This window comes from Malaclemys terrapin, chromosome 9 (genome assembly GCF_027887155.1).
Source record: "Malaclemys terrapin pileata isolate rMalTer1 chromosome 9, rMalTer1.hap1, whole genome shotgun sequence".
In the NCBI taxonomy this organism is placed as follows: Eukaryota; Metazoa; Chordata; order Testudines; family Emydidae; genus Malaclemys; species Malaclemys terrapin.
This window is the reverse complement of record NC_071513.1, coordinates 82,545,308-82,566,405: the sequence shown is the minus strand read 5'-3', so window position 1 is coordinate 82,566,405 and position 21,098 is coordinate 82,545,308. Positions and strand designations below refer to the sequence as shown.

General features: G+C 42.6%; 1 protein-coding gene across 1 annotated transcript in view; it reads right to left on the bottom strand.

Annotated features, from left to right (window-relative positions):
• The window catches only part of LEKR1 (leucine, glutamate and lysine rich 1), a 127,144-nt gene that overhangs the window by 8,596 nt on the left and 97,450 nt on the right, over positions 1 to 21,098 (bottom strand). The window contains exons 8-10 of the mRNA XM_054038917.1: positions 17,505 to 17,582; positions 16,970 to 17,173; positions 8,846 to 8,939 (exon numbers count right to left, since the gene is read on the bottom strand). Coding sequence (XP_053894892.1) covers positions 8,846 to 8,939; positions 16,970 to 17,173; positions 17,505 to 17,582 — 376 coding nt within the window. The remainder of the gene's footprint in view (positions 1 to 8,845; positions 8,940 to 16,969; positions 17,174 to 17,504; positions 17,583 to 21,098) is intronic.

Below are 21,098 nucleotides of genomic sequence, written 5' to 3'. Positions count from 1 at the left end.
AGCAAAGCTCGATAGTCAGAAATCCAACATGAAATACACTGGGCTGTAACAGGTTGTCCTTTAATCCTCTCAGCACAGGATACAAAGAGTTTGGGAGAGGATCTGAAAGACTTTGTGCAGTACAAGTAAAGTGCCACAGCCCTTTGGACCTCCAATTTATGAAGCTTTTCTTCAGCCTTGGAAGAATGAGGCTTTGCGAAGATCATTGGAAGATGAATAGTCTGGTTGAGGTGCAATGATGAAACCACTTTAGGCATAAACTTAGCATGCAGACTAAGAGAGACCTTGTCTTTGTGGAATATGTGAAAGGAGAATCAGCTAAAATACACCTCTACCCCGATAATAACGCAACCTGATATAACACGAATTCGGATATAACGCGGTAAAGCAGCGCTCCAGGGGGGCAGGGCTGCGCACTCTGGCAGATCAAAGCAAGTTTGATATAACACGGTTTCACCTATAACGCAGTAAGATTTTTTGGCTCCTGAGGACAGCGTTATATCGGGATAGAGGTGTAGCTCTGACATCCTCCTTGCAGAGGTAACTGCTATTAGAAACACTATTTCATTGAAAACAGTGGCAGAAATGTTGTTGCCAAAGGTTCAAAGGGAATTCCATCAACCAAGACAATACTACATTTAGGTCCCATAAAAATGCTGGCTCAGATACAGGAAAGTACAAGGGAATTTGCCCCTTTAAAAATCTGGATACCAATGGCGTGAAAAGATAGAATACCCATTCACTGGTGGGTCTACTGCAGAGATGGATGCTAGATGGACTCTCAGAATGGACAGAGAGACCAGAGGATTTCAGCTGTAACAGACGGTATAGTATATATCTAGTCTCTGTGCTGTTTGGTGATAACTGGGGAGATTCCACCCAGACTGAAAACCTTTTCCATTTTGCTGCATGTGTGGCTCTGCTAGAATCCTTTCTGCTGCTCACCAAAATAGCCTAGACATCTCAGGAACAAACTCTCTCCTCATTGTTCAACCAGAGATCATCAATGCTGTGAGGTGCAGAGATTGTAGTTTGGGGTGCACTGACTTGCCTTATGTAACTGTGCCTTTTTGGGTCACAACTGAGAATGCCAAATTCAGGACAAACTGCTAAGAAACAGGGCAAACTCAGAGAGCCCAATTAACATCAAGTTAATGTAAATATTAATGTTTTTCATAGTGTCGAATCTTGGCATTTAGCCATGAAAGCAATACGGTAGCGTGACTCAGTTTCCCTTCTTATACAACATATTAGGTCTGCAATGTCTTTTCTCCTGTGTAAAGTTTCAAGACTAGTTACAGGCACTAACTGTGAAATATCAAGTATCACGGGGTAGCGATGTTAGTCTGTATCCACAAAAACAATGAGAGCTTATGCCCAAATATATCTGTTAGTCTTTAAGGTGCCACTGGACTCCTTGTTATTTTTGTGAAATATCAGTATCACAAGGCCTTTTAACATAAAGAATGTTCTTATGTATCACTCTTAACATGTCCAGGGGTTTTTCCAAAAGATTAGGCACATTGTACATTTTTACAGTTCTTGGTACACCTCTACCCAGATGTAACATGACCCAATATAACACAAATTCGGATATAACGCGGTAAAGCAGCGCTCGGGGGGGCGGGGCTGTGCACTCTGGCAGATCAAAGCAAGTTCGATATAACACGGTTTCACCTATAATGTGGTAAGATTTTTGGCTCCCGAGGACAGCGTTATATCGGGGTAGAGGTGTATTAGCAATACATTAGTCACAATAATTAACATTAGCTTAATATTAACAAACTCATTACAAGTGTACATTTACAATCAGTTTTGTCATGCCATGCCTTCTGCTCAATACCACTGGAGCTTTAGCATTTTAGGGTTAACCTGTGGCTTTTATTTGTAAAGTTTAGTTTTTCCCCTTCCTCCCTATTCTGGAGGGTCAAAATCTGAGCTCTTTTAGGTAACAGAACCCATTGGTTGGCCGGGTGTGTCCTCTTTGCTCAGGGCTATGGGCAAGTCTTTCTCCCCCCAATCAGTCAGGTAATTTGGATCAAACACAGACACTAGCCTGTTTACCAGTTTTCAGATTCTTAATCATTACCAATTAGAAGGCTGGACTCTGTCTTAAAGAGATTTTCACTAGCATGTTAGACTTAAGGTTCTTTTGTCCTTCCCTTACCAACCTCTGCGTCCACATGGAATCATATGTTGAGTCCACCAAGAGACTACAAGACATATCCAAAGTGTCTAGAGATGAGAGTTTGCCTGCCATCCTCTGTATTCTCATAGGCATGGGAACTAAGGGTGTGGGGGGTGCTGCAGCACCCCCAATTTTTGTGCGGGGTCCCGTCCGCCACCCCGGGCCAGGGTCCCGGCCCTGCTGGCCTGGTGTCTGGGAAAGGTGAACTACAGAAAGGGAGGGAGGTGAACTGGATGACATATCCCTTCTTTATGGTGTTGAGCACTGACTTGTCCAAAGTATCTCTATCCATGCACCGTAAAAAGAGAGGGAGGTGAGATACGGTTAGTGTAGTCCTCAACTCAAATGTCAAAATGACTGCTTCAAAGCCGACAAGATCTGGTGAAAAGGGCCTACTATAAATTATGCTGATTGGCGATGTCTGGGAGGCTTAGATCTCCTAGATACACCCCGAGGTCTCAGCTCATAGAACAATCTGTATTGAGTTTGAAGCTTGAACTGTTGTCTGTCCTCCTGTGGTCAGGTTCAGAAGAGCAACGCATAGTCTTTTCCAGGAGTTGCATCTTAAGGTGAAGATCCCTCTGTTTCTTCATCCTTGTTGGGAAAAAGGTACAAGTAGCACATATGTCCCTCACCTAAGCAAATTAGACAGCTTTAATACCTATCACTAACAGGGTTCATGACCCTGTACATAGCATATTGCTTGAACCCTGGGAATTTTTGCATAGTTCTCTGTTCTGGGGTTTTTCTAACTACCTAGCCTAGCTAAATATATTATACGAACACTAAACCCAATTACAATATACAAATAAGATAAAAATCTCTTCTCTAAAGGTTGGCTACTCAAAGCTGAAGAGCAATGGGTAGCTACAACTCTCGTTATGGGTGAACTGAGAGGGAAGCGGATGCCATGCCCCTTTATACTCTTGGCTCAATGCATGAGGACAGTGGGGGCACATGCTCTGCCAGCTGGTACTAGAGTGCACTGTGCACACATACTCCTACACTGGAACATATGTATACAATCATTTGGAGGAAAATGAGGCTTTTACTGTATTACCAATATGCCACGCACTGAACATTAAAAATACAGAATACTTATGTTTTCTTTCTTACACATACATTTTATTATTCAGCCTGTCCCACTCAGCTTTGCCAATGAATAATAATTTACCATAGAAACACACACACATATACATATACATATCTATCTCTTGTGTGTGCAAGCTCAGAACTTTTTGGACAGTAGTGTCCATTGAGGCTGCATGAGCACCCCTATGTATGTCCTTAAGTGTCTCCACTTTCACTAAATCAAGAATCTTTTGCAAGTCTCTGAAATATTGGGAATGAGGATGGGTTAAGAATGCGAACCTATGCAGGTAATCATCCCAAAGAACCGCAGTTACTATGGTATGGAGTCATCATTTCTTCTCTGGACATTGCTTGCATGGGTCCCCACTGAAGATAATTAACAAGCAGTCTCGTTTTCCCCACTCTTCAGATCACCTTTAAATTATAATCATAAATAATCAGAGATACAACACCCCATTGAAATGAAGGAGGCAGCTTACATCTCTCTCAGAGCTGTTGATTCATTCTGTCTGCAGATGTAAGAGGAGAACCTTGCACTGGTGGTCTGCATTCAGAATAACTTCACAGCCAAAGCACCTCAATCCAAAATTAGGCACCTAAACAAGTGGCCTGATTTACAGAAGTGCTGAGCAGCCACACCTCTCAGTTATTCCATAGGAGGTCCAGCTGTGGCAGAACTTCTTAGAATCAGGCCACTTATTTAGCTGCTTAAGTTTGAAAATTTGTTCATAATTTCTTTAAATGTAAGTTTGGATTCTGAAGGAAGATTTGGATATACCCAAATCTGTGACAAATACCCTAAATCTGTGCACTAGCATGGTCTTTCTGCACAGCATAGTTCTAATGGACCGTCTTGCAATTTGTTAAATGATTATAAATATTATATTAAACATACACAGTAGTATGTTAACTTGTTAATCTTAAAAAATTGCATAACTTATCAGCTTTCCAGACTGACTTTGCTATAATTATCTAATTTCAGGAGCTAAATATCTATCAAAAACCACTAAACACTTTTTTGGGGAAGATGATGTATATGGTCCTCTTTTCTAACAAAAAAACTCAATCAATGTTTTAATCTTTTTTAACCACATTGTTAAAAATTCTGTTATTGACCATGAAACTCATATCCAGAGCTAGGCTGGAGTCAGTATATATATATATGACCCCGAAAATGGAATTTTATATTATTATAAAGTCATGAGACAGCTTTAAATGTGGCACTACAGATGTATCAAAAACTATCTTCTAGTTTATTAAATCTTAGAAATAAGAGTTTTAGGATTCAATGTATAGAAAATCACAACTATTAATTATAGCAGGTTTATCCTAGAATCAAGCCTGCTGTAGAAGTTTACTTGATTAGATATTGAAATGACAATTGACAGTATTATACTCTTAGAAATAATTTTGATGATTAAAAATGAATCTTAATTTACATTTTTCACATCTAAGGAACAGTTGAAATTAACTAATATCCATAATAATGAGTAAACTGGCAATTGTTTTTCAAAGTTCTTGTTCTAGTTGCATAACAACTACTGAGTCTCTAATTATTTGTGTACTCAAAAGCAATTAAATACCAAATAATTTAAACAACAAATTTTTGAAAGTTTTTTTTTTATTTAAGTTTCTGAAGTTTGTTCAAACATGTGGATTTAAAGGATTTTTTTTTTAAAAAAAAAGAACACTTTATGCCTATACAATGGCACAATGACGCTAGAAAAAGATGACAATGTCACATTAGTTATTCTTTCGTCTGATGAGAGCATTTTAAGAGCACTTGACGTTCACCATATTTTAATGGCTATGTTAGAAAAGATATAATTGCTCTCTTATTTGTACTAGTCTTTTATCTAGTTTTTATGTCAAGCTGCAAACAGATTCTGATTATGCAAACTGTGTGACCTCATACTAAAATTATATCCTGTACTAGTGAAGTTAAGACATTTTAAGAGAGACATAACAGATTATTAATAGCCCAAAAACTTTGTTGAGACTAAACAGAGTTCACAAATACAGCTCACATATTGAACCAAAAAACGAATTGTAGTTACAAAAAGGTTTAAGGCTTGAGTCAGAAAATTCCAAGTTATTGTTCAACATTGTTCCTCCTTCTCACTTGATCTCTTAATTCATTGTGACAATTCTTTGCCTGGAATACCTTTCTCTGTGTGTGTAAAGGTGTGCTGGTCAGAAAATGGACTGGATATTTACAGGGGCTTAAGATAGTTAGGAATCCAAATCCCATTGAAATTCAGTTCTCTTCGCCCCTTTGAAAATTCCAGTCATGGTCTCCAGTTCTCCATTGCCTCATGATCTGGGTCAGGGTTACAAAAGGTTATACGCTAGCACCAGGGCATGGTACAATATCCACTGACTCCAGAGACTATTGCGAGAGAAGGGATGGTGAAGTAAGATTAGGGCAAGCATGTGAAGAGTATTACAGTTTGTGAATTAGACTGCAATGCTGGTCTGACTCTGCATGGGTAGCTTAGTATATTATAACACATACAGATCTTCTGCATGGGGAGAAGATAAAATCTAATTGACTGAACATGATATTTTTGAATGATATAAAGAACACTTACAAATACCCTTTTGTAAATGTTGTACTTGATTGAGGTATGTGTATATTTTAAAAAATCAGCTGGAAATACTCCCCCCAGTCTGGATCTATATACCAAGTACATATTTATTTAAAAAGGACTGAAAAATCTTGTCCAAGGATTATAATAAATACTGATGAACGGAAATGAAACTAGCACTAGTGCAAACATTTAAAATAAGTACATGAAATGAAGGCATTTTGTTGGTAAAAATTCTTGTGAACTTTTGTAGTTACAACTTCAAGTTGTGCGCTAAATTGGTTGTGTTTCATACCATGATATTTTCTCAAGATTACCTAAACAGTTTAGCCTACCCCATGTGTTCAAGAGGATAAGCAAAGGCTAATTTATACTTTTTCCTCACAGCTGTCAGAGGCGGAGAAAAGAAAATACACTCCCAAAAGATACTATGGAAGTCTTCCTTCCCAGTAAGACAACATTAAGTAAGAAGGCAAGAATCCTGCAGAGGTGAGTACTGTCTCAAAGAACCTGTTGGAGTATTGATGGGTATAGAGGGCCATGATGCTGACTTATGGATGCTTATCTGAACCAAACTTTAAAACTTCTGAAGTTCCCCCACACCTAGTTTTTAATGCATTTTTCCAGTGTTGAGGCTGCCTTAATATGTATTTTATATGCTGTTTTGCAATGAGGAAGCTGTTTTATTGAGTGTTTTATATATGTAGGGAGGCTGATTTATTGCATGCCCTACAGGTAGTCTCACTATGCTGGGATGTGCATGTTTGTTTATGTATTTTAACTGCTTTTTTAGTCTTTCAAGCAGGCCACGAGGAAAGTATTATTTCAATTGGGATCTCACATTTGAATGCGGGTAAACTTGGAAAATGTGAAAGTTGTATTTGGCTGATACCTATATAACATTCACCTAGCCATGTGTAGGTAGAAGCAGACCATTTTCCCCCTTTCTTTTTCATTTCTATTTCTTTAGTTTTATATACTCCACATACAGCATGGTCTGTAACTGAACTATGATTTATTCTCTGAATTGTCAGCGGTACCCACCTTATCTGCTGCTGCTCCTGTCTGATATTATTTTATTAAGCTTTCAATTCCTATTCTTAAGTCCCATGGCTCTCTTTGTGGGGAACACAAGTAGTGTCAGTAATGCTAGGACTATACATAAACTCTGGGAAGGGATCCAGCTTGTGGATTGTGTTAGAAGAGGTCCTTAATTATTTCCCCATCCTGCTGTAGTCCATACATCACATGAACCTACTGGCTATTTGCATAGGCAGTTCTCTTCTCTTGGTGCAGCACAGGTTTGGGGAGCATAAGTAGAGTTGAATACACCTTTTTGTGTGTGCCCTTGAGTTACTTTCACAATGACATAGCTCATATACATGTCCCAGAACCATGACTAATCTCTTTCCCACAGAGAGAGAGAGAGAGAGAGAGAGAGAGAGAGAGTGAGTGTGTGTGTGTGTGTGGGGGGGGGGCATACTTCAGAAAGCCTGTTCCTCTGCCAAGACAATTTATCCCCAGACTTACCCAGAGCAATCAGTTCTGCCTGCCCCATTCTGCTAACTATCCTTTTCCTCATATGCAATCTTCACTTCACTTTTCTCCTTAACTCTATCAAAAAGTGTGTGTGTGTGTTTAACAAGATTCTTATTCTGCCTTACACCTTCTCTTTCCCTCACAAAAGAGAAGTGTCAAAGCTGGTCACTATCCTACTAACACTCAAAAATAAGAAAAAAGAAATATGTGAAAGTGGCTTTTCACACTTCTGTATAATTCAATGAATAAAATAACCAATGCCATGCCATTTCATGGAAAAGTTCAACTGCAGGAGGCTGAAATCACTTGAAATGTAAGAGAGACAGTTCTTACAGTAAATGTCACCAAAAGAAGTCCTTACTTTCACACATCTCTACTCTGCAGGGGCAGCAAGTATAAAATAACAGCAGCATCAGCAGCGGATGACTATTTGGCAGAGATGGCAAAGGACACTTTTAAAGACGCAGACACTAATAGAAACAGAAATAGAATCAGTAATAGAACCTTCTTCTGGACTCCTGTATTAAGGAATTATTCTTAGCTCTGTGCCCATCACTTCAGGATTTCCCTCTCTTATTTCCTTTAAGGTAAACCTTTAAACTGAAAATAAGTGTCACTATTGCCAGCCCTGACTCTATAGATGACATAACTAGTTTTGGGGTCCATTTTTCTCTCCATGCATGTGCATAACTTGCAATTATATATTAATGGGAGTTATGGACACATATTAAGAGGACAATAAACTCTATACTTCAAAAACAGAATTCAGAAAGGGAATATAAGGTTTCAACAGTCATCATCACTTCATTGTTCTATTGCCCCAAGCAATGAGCATGATATTAAACTATCTGGTACTCATTTTCAATTGTATGGTAAGAATTCAGTTGAATGTGTTTGGTTTTTTTGGCATCTCTACTTATTTGCTGTGAATAAATACATAAAAAGGTGCAACAATCTGGTTTTGTCAAGCTCCAGAATTAACATCTCATATATCACAATATGCTAAATAAAACAGTCCATTTGGTTAGTTGTTATTGGGCTTACAGTTATGCATGGATGGGTTGATGGGCAAAAACTTTTGTTTGTCTGGATATTATTTCTTCTTTTATAGTTTTCTTTGGACTATTAAAATATATTGGTATTGGATGCAGCTATACCCAGGTGTAGGGAAGGGCATTTTCTCTCCACTTTGCCAACAATGATCAACCTCATTTACCAATGAAATGCTGCAAAATTAACATTATGATCATAGCAAAATCTTTTGCATTCAGCCTTTAATCTCTGTCTAGGGATTACCCACTTAAAAACTTTGTATAAAGAATACTATAGACATGCTTGGACTGGCGAAGTTAAATCTGGCTCTGTACACAGTTTCTTGACAAGTGACTAGGACTAAAGAAAACAATAAAAACAGTACCAACTAGAAATACAATATCACCTTTTCCCTCCAGTTATCTTCATTCAGAAGCTTCTGTCTTAATGCTTCCTGCAGCTGCTCTGTTTTGTTCTGATGAGAAATCTGCATCAACTCCCTAGAAACCACAAAAACCTGTAACTCAAAGGTATTCTGCCTAGATTAATTTTCTTGCTGTTAAACCCTTTGCAGCAGGGACCATCTTTTACTCTGTGTTTTTTGGTACATAATACAACAGGGCCCTTCAATCCTGACTGGGGCCTCCAGGCATTATAGTAATAATTACTTATATAATACTGTTGTAGCTCTGTCATCTACTTTTTTTTAAACACACAACATATATCCGCATATAAAGTGCAAATATTTTAATATTTTCTCAAGTTGATTCTCACATAACTTTATGTGACTGTAACAGATATAATAATAAAAACAAAGGCAGTTACAGTTAGTTGAACTCAAAACATTACTGCAATAATTACAATACTGCAACAAGTTTTGAATCAGCATCACTGAGTAGTGCTGAGTAAATTCATAACTAACTTAGCTAATATTTAACTAAAAGGAAAAATATTCTTAAATGATGCCAGTAACTAATGTGTAATACAGTTGGTAAAAAATGGTTACTAACCTTTCCGTAACTGTTGTTCTTCGAGATGTGTTATGTCCATTCCCACATTAGGTGTGCGCACGATAGGTGGAGGGCCTTGAGGCTCGGGTGGAGCAATCGGCTGTGATCTTGCGAGATCAGGTCCAGGAGGGGAGAGAATGGCAACAGGGCCACTACTGACACGTCCAACAACATGCAGAACCAGTGCTGACGCCGCCATGCGGGGACTATAAGAATAACCCTTGCTTTGTCCCGCTTGACTTTCAGCAGGACCTTGTGCACAAGAAGAATGGGGGGGAAACACACAGAACAAGTGCTTTGTCCATGGGAGTAGGAAGACATCTGTGAGCAAGCCTGGGCTGCGACCATGTAGCGAGCAAAACTGCTGACATTTCCTGTTCTGTGTGGTTGCAAACAGCTCTACAAGGGTAAACCCCCACCTCTGGAAGATGGACTTGGCTACATTGGGGCGAAGGGACCAGTTGTGATAAGAAGAGAAAGATCTGCCGAGGTTATCTGCCAGAGTGTTCTGGGCTCCCGAAAGGTGAGAAGCTTTGAGGTGGATGAAATGCTCAGCACAGAAATTCCACAAGAGAATGGCTTCTTGACACAAAATGGATAAGTGCACTCCTCCCTGCCTGTTGATACAAAACAAGGCTGCTGTGTTGTCCGTAAGTACTCACACAACCTTTCCTGCAATCTGGGGTAGAAACACCTGGTATACTAGGCAGACAGTTCTGAGCTCTCTGACTTTTATATGCAAGGAGAGCTCCTTCTGGGACCATAGGCCTTGAGTCTTGAGGTGTTCCAGGTGAGCCCCCCAACCTAGATCAGATGCATCTGAGATTAGGGCTACTGATGGCTGCGAAATGACAAAGGGAATACCTCCACCAGTCAAGAGAGGCACGGATTGGGGCAGGAATTGTAAGCACTGAGACCAAATGCTGATGGCTCCGCAAGTACACCGAGGCCAGCCAAGCTTGAAGGGGTCTGAGACACAGTCTTGCAAGCTGCACCATGTAAGTGTACGCGGCCATGTGACTAAAAGTTAGATGCAGAAATGGGCTGTCGTGACAAGGTGGGCCTTGACCTGCAATATCAGCATCAATATTATCAGGAAGCAAGCCTCTGGAAGGAATTGGTGGCCCAGGTAAAACTAAGCACTGCACCAATAAACTCTATCCTCTGAATGAGTATGAGAGTTGACTTCTGCTTGTTTATCAATCGGCTCAGGACTCAGGAGGTAGCTTGGACTAGAACGATGCTGGCTCTTACCTGGGCCTCGGACCGGCCCTTAATCAGCCAGTCATCGAGGTAAGAATAGACTTGTATACCTCACCTTTTGCCACCATCACCATGCATTTTGTGAAACCTTGAGGGGCTGCCGTCAGGCCAAAAGGGAGGACAGTGAATTGGTAGTGGGTCTGGTTCATGATGAACCTTAGGAACCATCTATGGCCCTGGAAAATGGAGATGTGGAAATAGGCATCTTTCAAGTTGAGTGTGGCATACCAGTCCCCTAGATCCAGGGAGGGGGATAATGGAGGTGAGGGAGACCATGCAGAACTTCAGTTTCTTGAGATAACTGTTGAGGCAACGCAGGTCGAGGATGGGTCGGAGACCCCCTCTGGCCTTCAGGATTACGAAATAACAGGAGTAAAATCCTTTCCCTCTCAAGTTCTAAGCCACCTCCTTCATAGCCCTTACCCAAAGAAGGGTTTGCACCTCCTAGACTAGAAGATGCTCATGAGAAGGGTTCCTGAAGAGGGATGGGGATGGGAGGTGGGATGGCAGGTGGAAGAAAACTGAAGGGTATAACCGCTCTCCGCCATACTGAACACCCAATGGTCTGAGGTAATGAGAGACCATGCTGGGCTGAAGTAGGAGAGTCAGTCTGAAAAAAAAAATGGGGGCAGGATCCTGTACAGGAACGGAAATAATGCCCGTGAGTGTCCCTTCAAAAGTTCTGCTTGAGGCCTCCTGGACATCTCTGCAGGCCCAGTAGTGGGACTGAGGTGGAAGAGGGTAGTTGCCTGAGCTTACAACCCCGGCTTTGTTTCTTAAATGGATCTTGATGTGGTGGAAGAACCAAGAAGCAGACCAGTTGCTGAGGTCTGAAGTTCTTCCTTGAAAGTTTAGGGGCAAAGAGGCTGTAGCGGGGCAGAAACCCCGCTCTTGTGAAAGGGTTAAAAGCCAGTCCTTGGAGAGGGCTGGGGCTGAGAGCTAGGAAGAAAAGGCTGATTGGGGAAGTAGCCACAGCTGGGGCCACGCCCCAATCAGGCCACTTCTGGTCCTTTTAAAGGGCTGTGATAGCCAGGAGCTCAAAGAGAGTCTCTCTCTAGCTGTGGAGAGAGATGGGCCTGGCTGCCTGGGAGCTGAGTAGGGTATCTAGAGTGGAGCAGGTCCAAACCCCCCTTTCCAGTGATGAGTGGTTTATGGAATGCAGTCCGCCCCAGTGACTGGGGGCTAGATGGTGACTGGCAGTAGCCACTGAGGTGAGGTGGGGATAGAGGGTTGGGGGCTCCCTGGCGTAGGGAGACCCAAAGTGTGGGGACACTGACAGGGGGCAGCACCCCAAAATAAAGGGGCACTGGGGTCTGGGAGGGACACGGGGGTCTGCAGCAGGCGAAACACTGGCTGAAGAGGGCACTCCAAAGGCTGGAAAAGCTAATTCCCGGGACAACCAGCAGGAGCCGCTGCGCCGGTGAGTTGTCGCATCGCTACAGAGGCCTAGGAACTTGAGGGTGGCCCTAGAATCCTTCAGCCATGGAATTTTGCATCTGTCTGTTCCAAGAAAAGGTAAGTCCCTCAAACGGAAGATCCTGAATAGTCTTCTAAACCTCAGGTGTTAGGCCTGAGGGTTGGAGCCAAGAGCACCTTCGCATGATTATTGTCCATGCCATCATTCTAGCAGCTGTGTCAGCTGCTTCCAGGGAAGCCTGGAGGGAGACCTTGGCTATAGTCTCTCCTTCCTCCATCAGAGCAGAGAATTCCTGTCTGGATTCTTGGGGCAGTTAGTCCTTGAATTTAGACATGGAGTCCCAGATGTTATAATCGTACCTCCCAAGCATGCTGCTGGTTGGAGATATGGAGCTGTAATCCAACAGGAGAATAAATCTTTCTACCAAACAGGCCCAGCTTCTTTGAGTCCTTCAACTTGGCGGTTGCAACCTTCAATCCTTGCCCGTCTCTTTCGTTGGCTGCTGCGACCAGATGTGTCCGGGGGGGGGGGGGGGGAGGGCGGGGAGGAGAGGATGGGAATATAGGTACTCATACCCATTGGAGGGAACAAAGTACTTTCTCTCTGCTCTTTTTGAAGTGGGTGGCAGAGAGGACAGGGTCTGCCATATGGATCTGACTGGAGCCATAACAGCCTCATTGAGGGTATGGCCACTTTTGATGGGCGCTCCACAGCCAAGAGGTCGATCAGGCTGTCGGAGGATTCTTTAAGCATATCCATTTCCAGCACTAGGTTAGAAGCTACCCTTTTCAATAGCTCCTGGTGAGCTCTAAAGTCACCCTGAGGTACCCCAGCCACTCAAACCTGACAACTTCATCTGGGGAGGAGAAAGAGGAAGCGTGCACTGGCAGGAGGCCTTCCTCCTCTTCTTCTGCACTGACCACATCATGTAGCCCCAAATCCTGAGTATTGATACCAGAGTCCGAGTTGGGTGCCGGATGGAGCAGCAGAGGGGCCCTTCTCTTGGACGCCACTATGTATGAACGGCTGAAAGGCAGTCCCTGTAGGGGGGAAACCTCATAGATTCCAAAAAGGCCATTGGACCTGCATAGGCCACTGCTCACTGGGCCAAGTGCTTAGAGGGGCAACTGCACCAGGATATGATGGAGCATAAGCTGGATTCTGGGACTGGCCCCTTGGCTGGATGCACAACTCCATCTCCAACTCCAATGACAAGTCGGCTTGCGGAGCCCAAGGGGGTGGTACCCCTCACTTCCACCAGCCAGTGGTAAGAATCCAGGAAATGGTGCCAGAGCAGGGAAACATTCGCTGACATCAGCAGGATTGATTTTCCTCTGGTCGGTAACCGAAGGACCTGGTGCTTGATTGGAGCTCAGGGCAACATGCTCCTTTCTGCTCAACATACTCACCGATGCCAGCTCTTGCCCCGCCTGAGTCAGTGGTACTGGGAGTGCCATCAGATCCCTGGCTGCTGAGAATGCCTCTGGGGTGGATGCTCCATGATCCCGATGGCTCCACGATGTCCCTCCCGGTGTCGGCAGTTGGTCCTCCACCAGACTCAGAGGCACCTGCGAGCAAGGCAGAGTCGACGGTGCCACTTGTGGGGCAGGGGCGGAGGAGTGACTTGCTGCAGGTCGCACCCCATTGCACTCCCCATGCTTGTCCTTCCTCAGATCTGGGAAATTCTCAGACCGTTGCTTTTTGTGCTTCTTCCTTGGCATCGGTGAAGAGGAATGGTGCTGAGAGACATGTGCCTCCGGAAGAGCACTCCACACTGATGCCGAGGCATTTGGTGCCGAGTCCAACCAGCTTGGCTCTGATGCTGGTCTGAGTGCAACTTCCATTAGGATGGACCTTAGCCTAGCCACACTGTCCTCCTTCGTACAAGGCTAGGAATGTCAGCAGATCTGGCAATGCTCTCGCACTTTAAGCTTCTCCCAGATACTTCAGACTGCCTGTGAGTGACCTGCACTGTAGCATGTGCTTGCCAAAGGAGGCACAGGGTTTGAAGCCTGGAGACCGGGGCATGCCCAGAGCCGGGGTGAAGGATTTTCCTCTAAACAATGTGAGGGTCCAACTATTTACCCTACTGCTAATGGAAATAAACTGAAGGGAGCAAAATTGGAAAGGAAGGTGGGAATAACAGGAACCACTGATGAACGCCTTGCTGAGGCAAGAGAAGCTGTTTCAGCGATTGTCACAGGTGGTAAGAAGGAACTGAGAAAGTGCGGGGTCAGCCAGGCCCCTTATATCTGCACATGAGCGTGTGGCACCAGATGGTGCTACAGCCGGCCCAACGGATACCACCAACGGAAAAATTTCTGGCAACTGTGCACAAAGCATGCACACACCTAACATGGAATGGACCTGAGCAAGCACTCGAAGAAGAACTGCCAGATTTGTATGCAGAAACTTCTGATCCAGCAGAACCTTTTAAATCCAAACTCCTGGAATCTGAAAACAGGTTATACCTCTCAGTGTACATCAACAGCATGAAAAACTCCCTGTCTTGTTCAAAAGCCTTTTGTCTGAATAAATTCCACCTATTCCATTCCAGTCAGATAAACAGGGTTCTTGTGACCTATTATGTCTTTGGCCCTGGAAGTTTATTACCAGAACAGTTTTAAATGTTATTTCTATTGGGGATGGATAATCCTGTGATTAAAGCATAGGAATAAGCATCAGGAGCTGTGGATTCATATAGATTAAGGCCAAAATGGACCATTATACCAGGTAGTCTGACCTCCTGCATATCTCTAGACAGTGGCTCTCAATCTTTCCAAACTACTGTACCCCTTTCAGGAGTCTGATTTATCTTGCATACCCCCAAGTTACATCTCACTTAAAAATGACTTGCTTACAAAATCAGAAATAAAAGTACAGAAGTGTCGCAGCACACTATTACTGAACAATTGAATACGTCTCATTTTTACCATAATTATAAATCAATTGGAATAGAAATATTGTACTTCCATTTCAGTGTACAGTATATAGAGCAGTATAAACAAGTCATTGTCTGTATGAAATTTTAGTTTGTACTGACTTCGCTAGTGCTTTTTATGTACCTGTTGTAAAACAAGGCAAATATCTAGATGAGTTGATGTACCCCATAGAAGACCTCTGCGTACTCCCAGGGGTGCGCATACCCCTGGTTGAGAACCACTGTCTTAGGCTATTAAATTTCACGCAGTTACCACTATACTGAGCCTAATAATGTGTGTTTGGCTAAAGCATATTTTCCAGAAAAGCATCCAATTTTGATCTGAAGACATCAAGAGATGGAGAATCCACCACTTTCCTTGGTAGTTTGTTCCAGTGGTTATCACCCTTACTGTGGAAAACTGAATCTGTTTCTAGCGTTGCTCAATTTTTCAAAAGCGGCTTATAATTCTGTGTCTCAATTCTTGGGAGTCCATCTTTAGTCACCTTGGAGCTGATCTTTCAATATGCTGAACACTACTTCTCAAAGACCCTAATTCAAGAAAGCACTTAAGCCCATGTTTAAGTCCTCCCTATTCATGGTTTCACTTTAGAGCAGGGGAGGGCAAACTTTTTGGCCCGAGGGCCACATCGGGGTTGTGCAACTGTTTGGAGGGCCAGGTAGGGAAGGCTGTGACGCCCCAAACAGTCTGGCCCCCGCCCCCTATCTGCCCTCTCCCACTTCCCACCCCGACTGCCCCCCTCAGAACTCCCAACCCATCCAACCCCACCCTGCTCTTTCTCCCCTGACTGCCCCCTCCCGGGGACCCCACCCCCTATCCAACCCCCGTGTCTCCTGACTGCCCCAAACCCTATCCACACACCCCACCCCCGACAGCCCCCACGGGACTCCCACCCCCTATCCAACTGCCCTCTGCTCCTCGTCCCCTGACCACCCCCTCCCAGGACCACCCGGCCCTAATTACCCCCCGGGATCCCACCCCCTTATCCAACCCCTCTGCTCCCTGTCCCCTGACTGCCCTCCTGACCCCTATCCACATCCCCACCCCCTGACAGGCCCCCCGAGACTCCCACTCCCAACCCTCCCTGTTCCCCATCCCCTGACCGCCCCCCCAAGAACCTCTGCCCCATCCAACCGACCCCCCACTCCCTTACTAGCAGCAGGAGCTCGCAGCCGTGACAGCCAGAGCCAGCTGCTCTTCCCACACTGCCCTGCAGGAGCGGCGGGCCAGAATGCGGCCCACGTGGCTGCGGGGGAGGGGAGACAGTGGGGGAGGGGCCAGGGACTAGGCTCCCTGGCCAGGAGCTCAGGGGCCGGGCAGGATTGTACTGCAGGCCAGAGTTTGCCTACGTCTGTATTAAGCCATTCTATTGGAATGCAAACATAGCTTTAATTAAAATACTGTATGGCGTGGTTCTTCCTTTAACTAATGTTATGACTCTTTAGATTTTTGCTATAACAAACTCATGACTTTTCTCATTTTTTGCCATGGCCAAAAGTCAGCATTACTTACAAACAATATATAGAAACGTCCTTATCCCATGACAGAAACAAGACTGATAAAACTGTGCAATGCTTTGATAACATCTTGTTTTTTCAGTTGCTTCTAAACGAAAGATGCTCTTTAATTTAAACTGCAATAAATGTGAATATCAATAACTACTACACATTTTTCGTTTAAAAATGCATTGCGCTATTTTCTGATAGATACTGTAGCATGCTCTTTACATTAGGCACATACTACACATGGTGTTATAAGGATTTTACTTTTTGATAAAAGCAAGGAAGTCTGAAGATTTGACTTTTAGGGGACTTTTTATTTCAAGATATCCTCAGAAAGAAAATCTGGGCAAAAATCAAGCTATGCAGAACTATGCAGGGTGAGTCATTTCTGATTACCTTTCTTGTTTCAGCATTACTACTTCTTCCTCTCTCTGTCTAAGAAGAGTTTTAATTGTTTCCAGTTCACACTCTGAGCAACTGGTTCTTCTTTTTAGATCTTCTTCTTGCCTTTCTTTCTCTGCCACTTCTTCCTGTAAACGTTTGCATACTTGTTGGCAAACTAGCAAAGACTCTTCTTTTTCTTTTAGATCTTTAGTAAGTCTAAAGAATAAATAATAATCATAATAATAAAAAAATCACCAAAATATCACAGCTGATGGATTTTTCTTTATAGATAAAAGATATCCTGAGAATTTTTGCTTGTAAAAGAGAATATTACACAAAGACAAAAAATAAGGGAAAAAGAAGGCTGAAAAACATCTTTGTGAAGTTAACTAGAATGATCATTCAAATACAATAAGAAAAAATATAAGTTACAAGTACCAAAAGACCTGTGATTAAAAAAAAGAGCAATATTAAAATAAATAAAAATAAAAATAATTTGATCTCTCTCATCATTTGTATATAAAATATAAACAATTCTGAAATAAACCTGGATTTAGACATTCCATTTTCATACTCCAGCTTTTGAAGTTCACTTTGACAGATGTCAACTTCCTTTGATTTCATCCTAAAAATGTAACAATTCATAAAGTATACATTAGCCTCAAAAAATCAAAGCCTTTACTCATTAAATGATTTGGACTTAATTTGTTAACTGTTTCACACTTTTTATTTTAGTTGAATACCAGGAAAAGTTTCCCTACAGGGAGATTTATTAAACTGGTGTTGTCATGCTCTCTGTACATCTCTGAATAGATTGATCATATATACTGAACCCACATACACACATATTTTTAATCCTGTCTCAAACAGGCCTAGCAGTGAAGCATACATGTAACTTTAAGCGCATGAGTAGTCCTGCTAAATCATTGTAAATTTAATGGAATGTATGCTTTGCTGGAATCAGGGACTTAAACCAGAACTAAGGTATGAACCTTTGCAATGCCCTCTATCTATCCCCAATTGGTGGATGGTCCTTAGGAACTCATCCCCAGTTTGAGTAATCCTCAAGTTTAAGATTTCTAATTTAAGATTTGTTGTGATCAGCGCAGTCTTAATGACAGCTGAAGACCGATCGATCCAGGTGAGGTGAATTTAAGATTTGTAAGTGGAGGCCTATGTGAAACAAACTAGTGGTCTCACTCTGGTTCCTAGCTATTAATTATTATTAGTATAGTAGTACTTGGAGGCCCCAACCAAGGTGCAGGCCCCATTGTTCTGGACACTGTACAAATGGAGTAAGAGACTGTCCCTGACCCAAACAGCTTACGATCTAAATAGGCAAGACAGACAAAGGATCGGGGGAAAGGAATATAACACATAATCAGAATGAACAATATAATGGTCTGCAAATGTCATTTTACTTCCACAATACTATTTTTTGTTATTGTTTGTTATTTGTGTGCGTGGGGGGTGAATTTTGTTGAAAGGGGATCAAGTAAACAAAAAGAAAGAAAGGGGCAAGTGACTTTCACAGGGTCGCTGTCCTTTTAAAGGGAGTTGGGATCAGCTGCCTCCCAGCTAGGGATCAGGTGATTATAAAAGCCTGCAAGTGTCTCAGTTGGGGTAGAGCACTGCAGGAAGCAGGCTGGCTCTGGAAAGAAGCCCCTAGGTCAAAATTCAGGTTGGTTCCTGTAGGAAGCCCTAGAGCAATGTATGACTCACAGGCAAATTGCCTGCGAAGTGGAAATCCATTGGAAGTAGACAGGTCTTCTACAGAAGACCCTGGGTTTGGGGGAAGGGATGATTGCTGGGCTGTACTCATTTTATGTGGAAGAAATAAAGCTGAAGTCCTGAGAAAAGGGCCTGAACCAGACTGTGGGCATGGTATCACCCCTTCTTTGGCTGAGGGGACAGGCCAACAGCCACAGAAAAACTAAAGAGAGAGGTTAAGAGTGATCAGGGAAGGAAAGAGAGGGAGACAAAGAGGGGAATGGGGAGAGCAGGTGAATTGAGGTTGAACTGAAGAGATTGTGACAGAGTTGGAATGAATAGCCAATTAACAGAGATTAAAAAAGACACTTGCAGAAAGTAAAAACTGCAGAAAGCTGTATGATTATGATGTATGCCATCAGCGTTCAAAGATCACTGCTGCAGCTCTTAGTCTCTGCTCCTGCTGACTTGAATCTATGGCTACAATTTCTTTCTTCCCTGTACTTACACAAGTAGGGTAGACTGCTTGCAACAAAGGGTCCTTGGAGGTTCTCTCCTGAATAGTCCTGGGTCTGAGAAGGTGGGTGGAAGGAGGGGGAAATGCTAACTGGGTCTCACCTTCCCCTTCCTCCACACGATGGTGTGGCCATATCTGTGCAACTGCTTGTCTCTGCTTTTGACAGCCTGTGGCTCTGGGTTCCTAGTGTATTGATATCAACATCACAGAAATCACTATTCACCACCACAACCGGCAACCAGTATTGACCGTACAACCAGAGAGATGATGGATTGAATGGTCATGGAGACTTTACCATCCTCTCAATTGTAAAAGGGGATCTTTCAGAACAGGGTTTAGGGCAGAAAAGAATTTGGAGGAATGAGTGGAAGTCTGTACTTAAAGGGGACTTCAGTTTCCAGTGCAACTTGGCAACTTTCAGGAGCACTAAATTAACTTCTAAAATATTCCTGACTTGCTACCTTTTTAGCATATTTCCCTATACTGAACATACATATCAAAGGCTGATGATTGACTGACTTACTTTACAACAGTGTTCAGTACAAGAATAAGGATTAACAAACAAAATCCTTCCACAGAGTGAAGCAAACAAACTGAGCCCTGGAGTGGAAGAGAGAAAAACGCTGTCTTTGGAACGGAGAAGTAAACACACAGCCAATTCAATGGAGGAAAGCAAACTCATTCTAAATTATATTCCATACTTCAGTCGGAAAATAAACTTTAAATTTGCTCAGCAAAAGTGCCAAACAAAAAGTGCCAGAAAAAAAAAATACCACACAAGAGAGCAAACATATTCCAAACGGAGTCAGACATGAAGACTAGTAAACAAGACCCAAATCATCTTAACATATTATAGGACAAAGTAAATTAAACACATTACGTTTCCTTATTAAAATACACATAGAAGTCGTTTATATAGTACTATTTTTTAATTATCCCAGCTTCCCTAGAAAAGATAGAACAAAAGGGGCACTGGTGCACTGAAATTTTATTAGCAGCTCAATTCACTTGTGGCTTAGGGAACTGAGCACTGCACTAAGAAATGTGACAAACTCCTGATTTCTAATGCTAGCTCTGTAATACTTGTACACCTCTACCCTGATATAACACTGTCCTCAGGAGCCAAAAAAAAAATATCTTACCGCGTTATAAGTGAAACCGCGTTATATCGAACTTGCTTTGATCCGCCGGAGCGCGCAGCCCTGCCCCTCTGGAGTGCAGCTTTACCGCGTAATATCCGAATTCGTGTTATATTGGGTCACGTTATATCAGGGTAGAGGTGTATTAACTTCAGTAAGCCACAACATCTGGGACCTAACTTTGCACTCTACAAAACTGAGATTTTACTATTTACCTCATAGGGCTGTTGTGAGGATTCATTAAAGTTCATATAGCCTTCTGGACATGTATAATACTATGGACTTGATGCAGCTCCCATTGAAGTCAGTTGGTGTCTTTTCATTGGCTTCAATGAGGATTAGATTTGATTAGGCCCCATATCTCTAAATATTATTACTATTAAAAGGTTCTCTTAGCAGTGAAGATTGTTGGCATTGAGAATGGCTTAATGTTAAGGCAATTGAAGAGAAAGGCTTTCAGATTACCAGGCTTTCTGATGGGCAACTAACTTAATATCAGAAACAATGTATTTCTCTTCTAGGGTACAAGGCTTCTGTTATTAAGGAACAGAAAAAAAGTCAATAGGACTTTTGTTCATAGAAGTTTAGTCACCCATATTATACAGTATATCGCAGATTAAAGCTATCATAGCCTTGGTCAACAGTAAAATCACCAAGCTCAACAGTTCATCAGAACTTAAAAGTTTTCGGTTGCTTTCATAATATCGAGGCCCTCACTAAACATAAGGAATATGCTTATCTAAAAAAGAATCAATCTTGGTTTTATTAATATTTC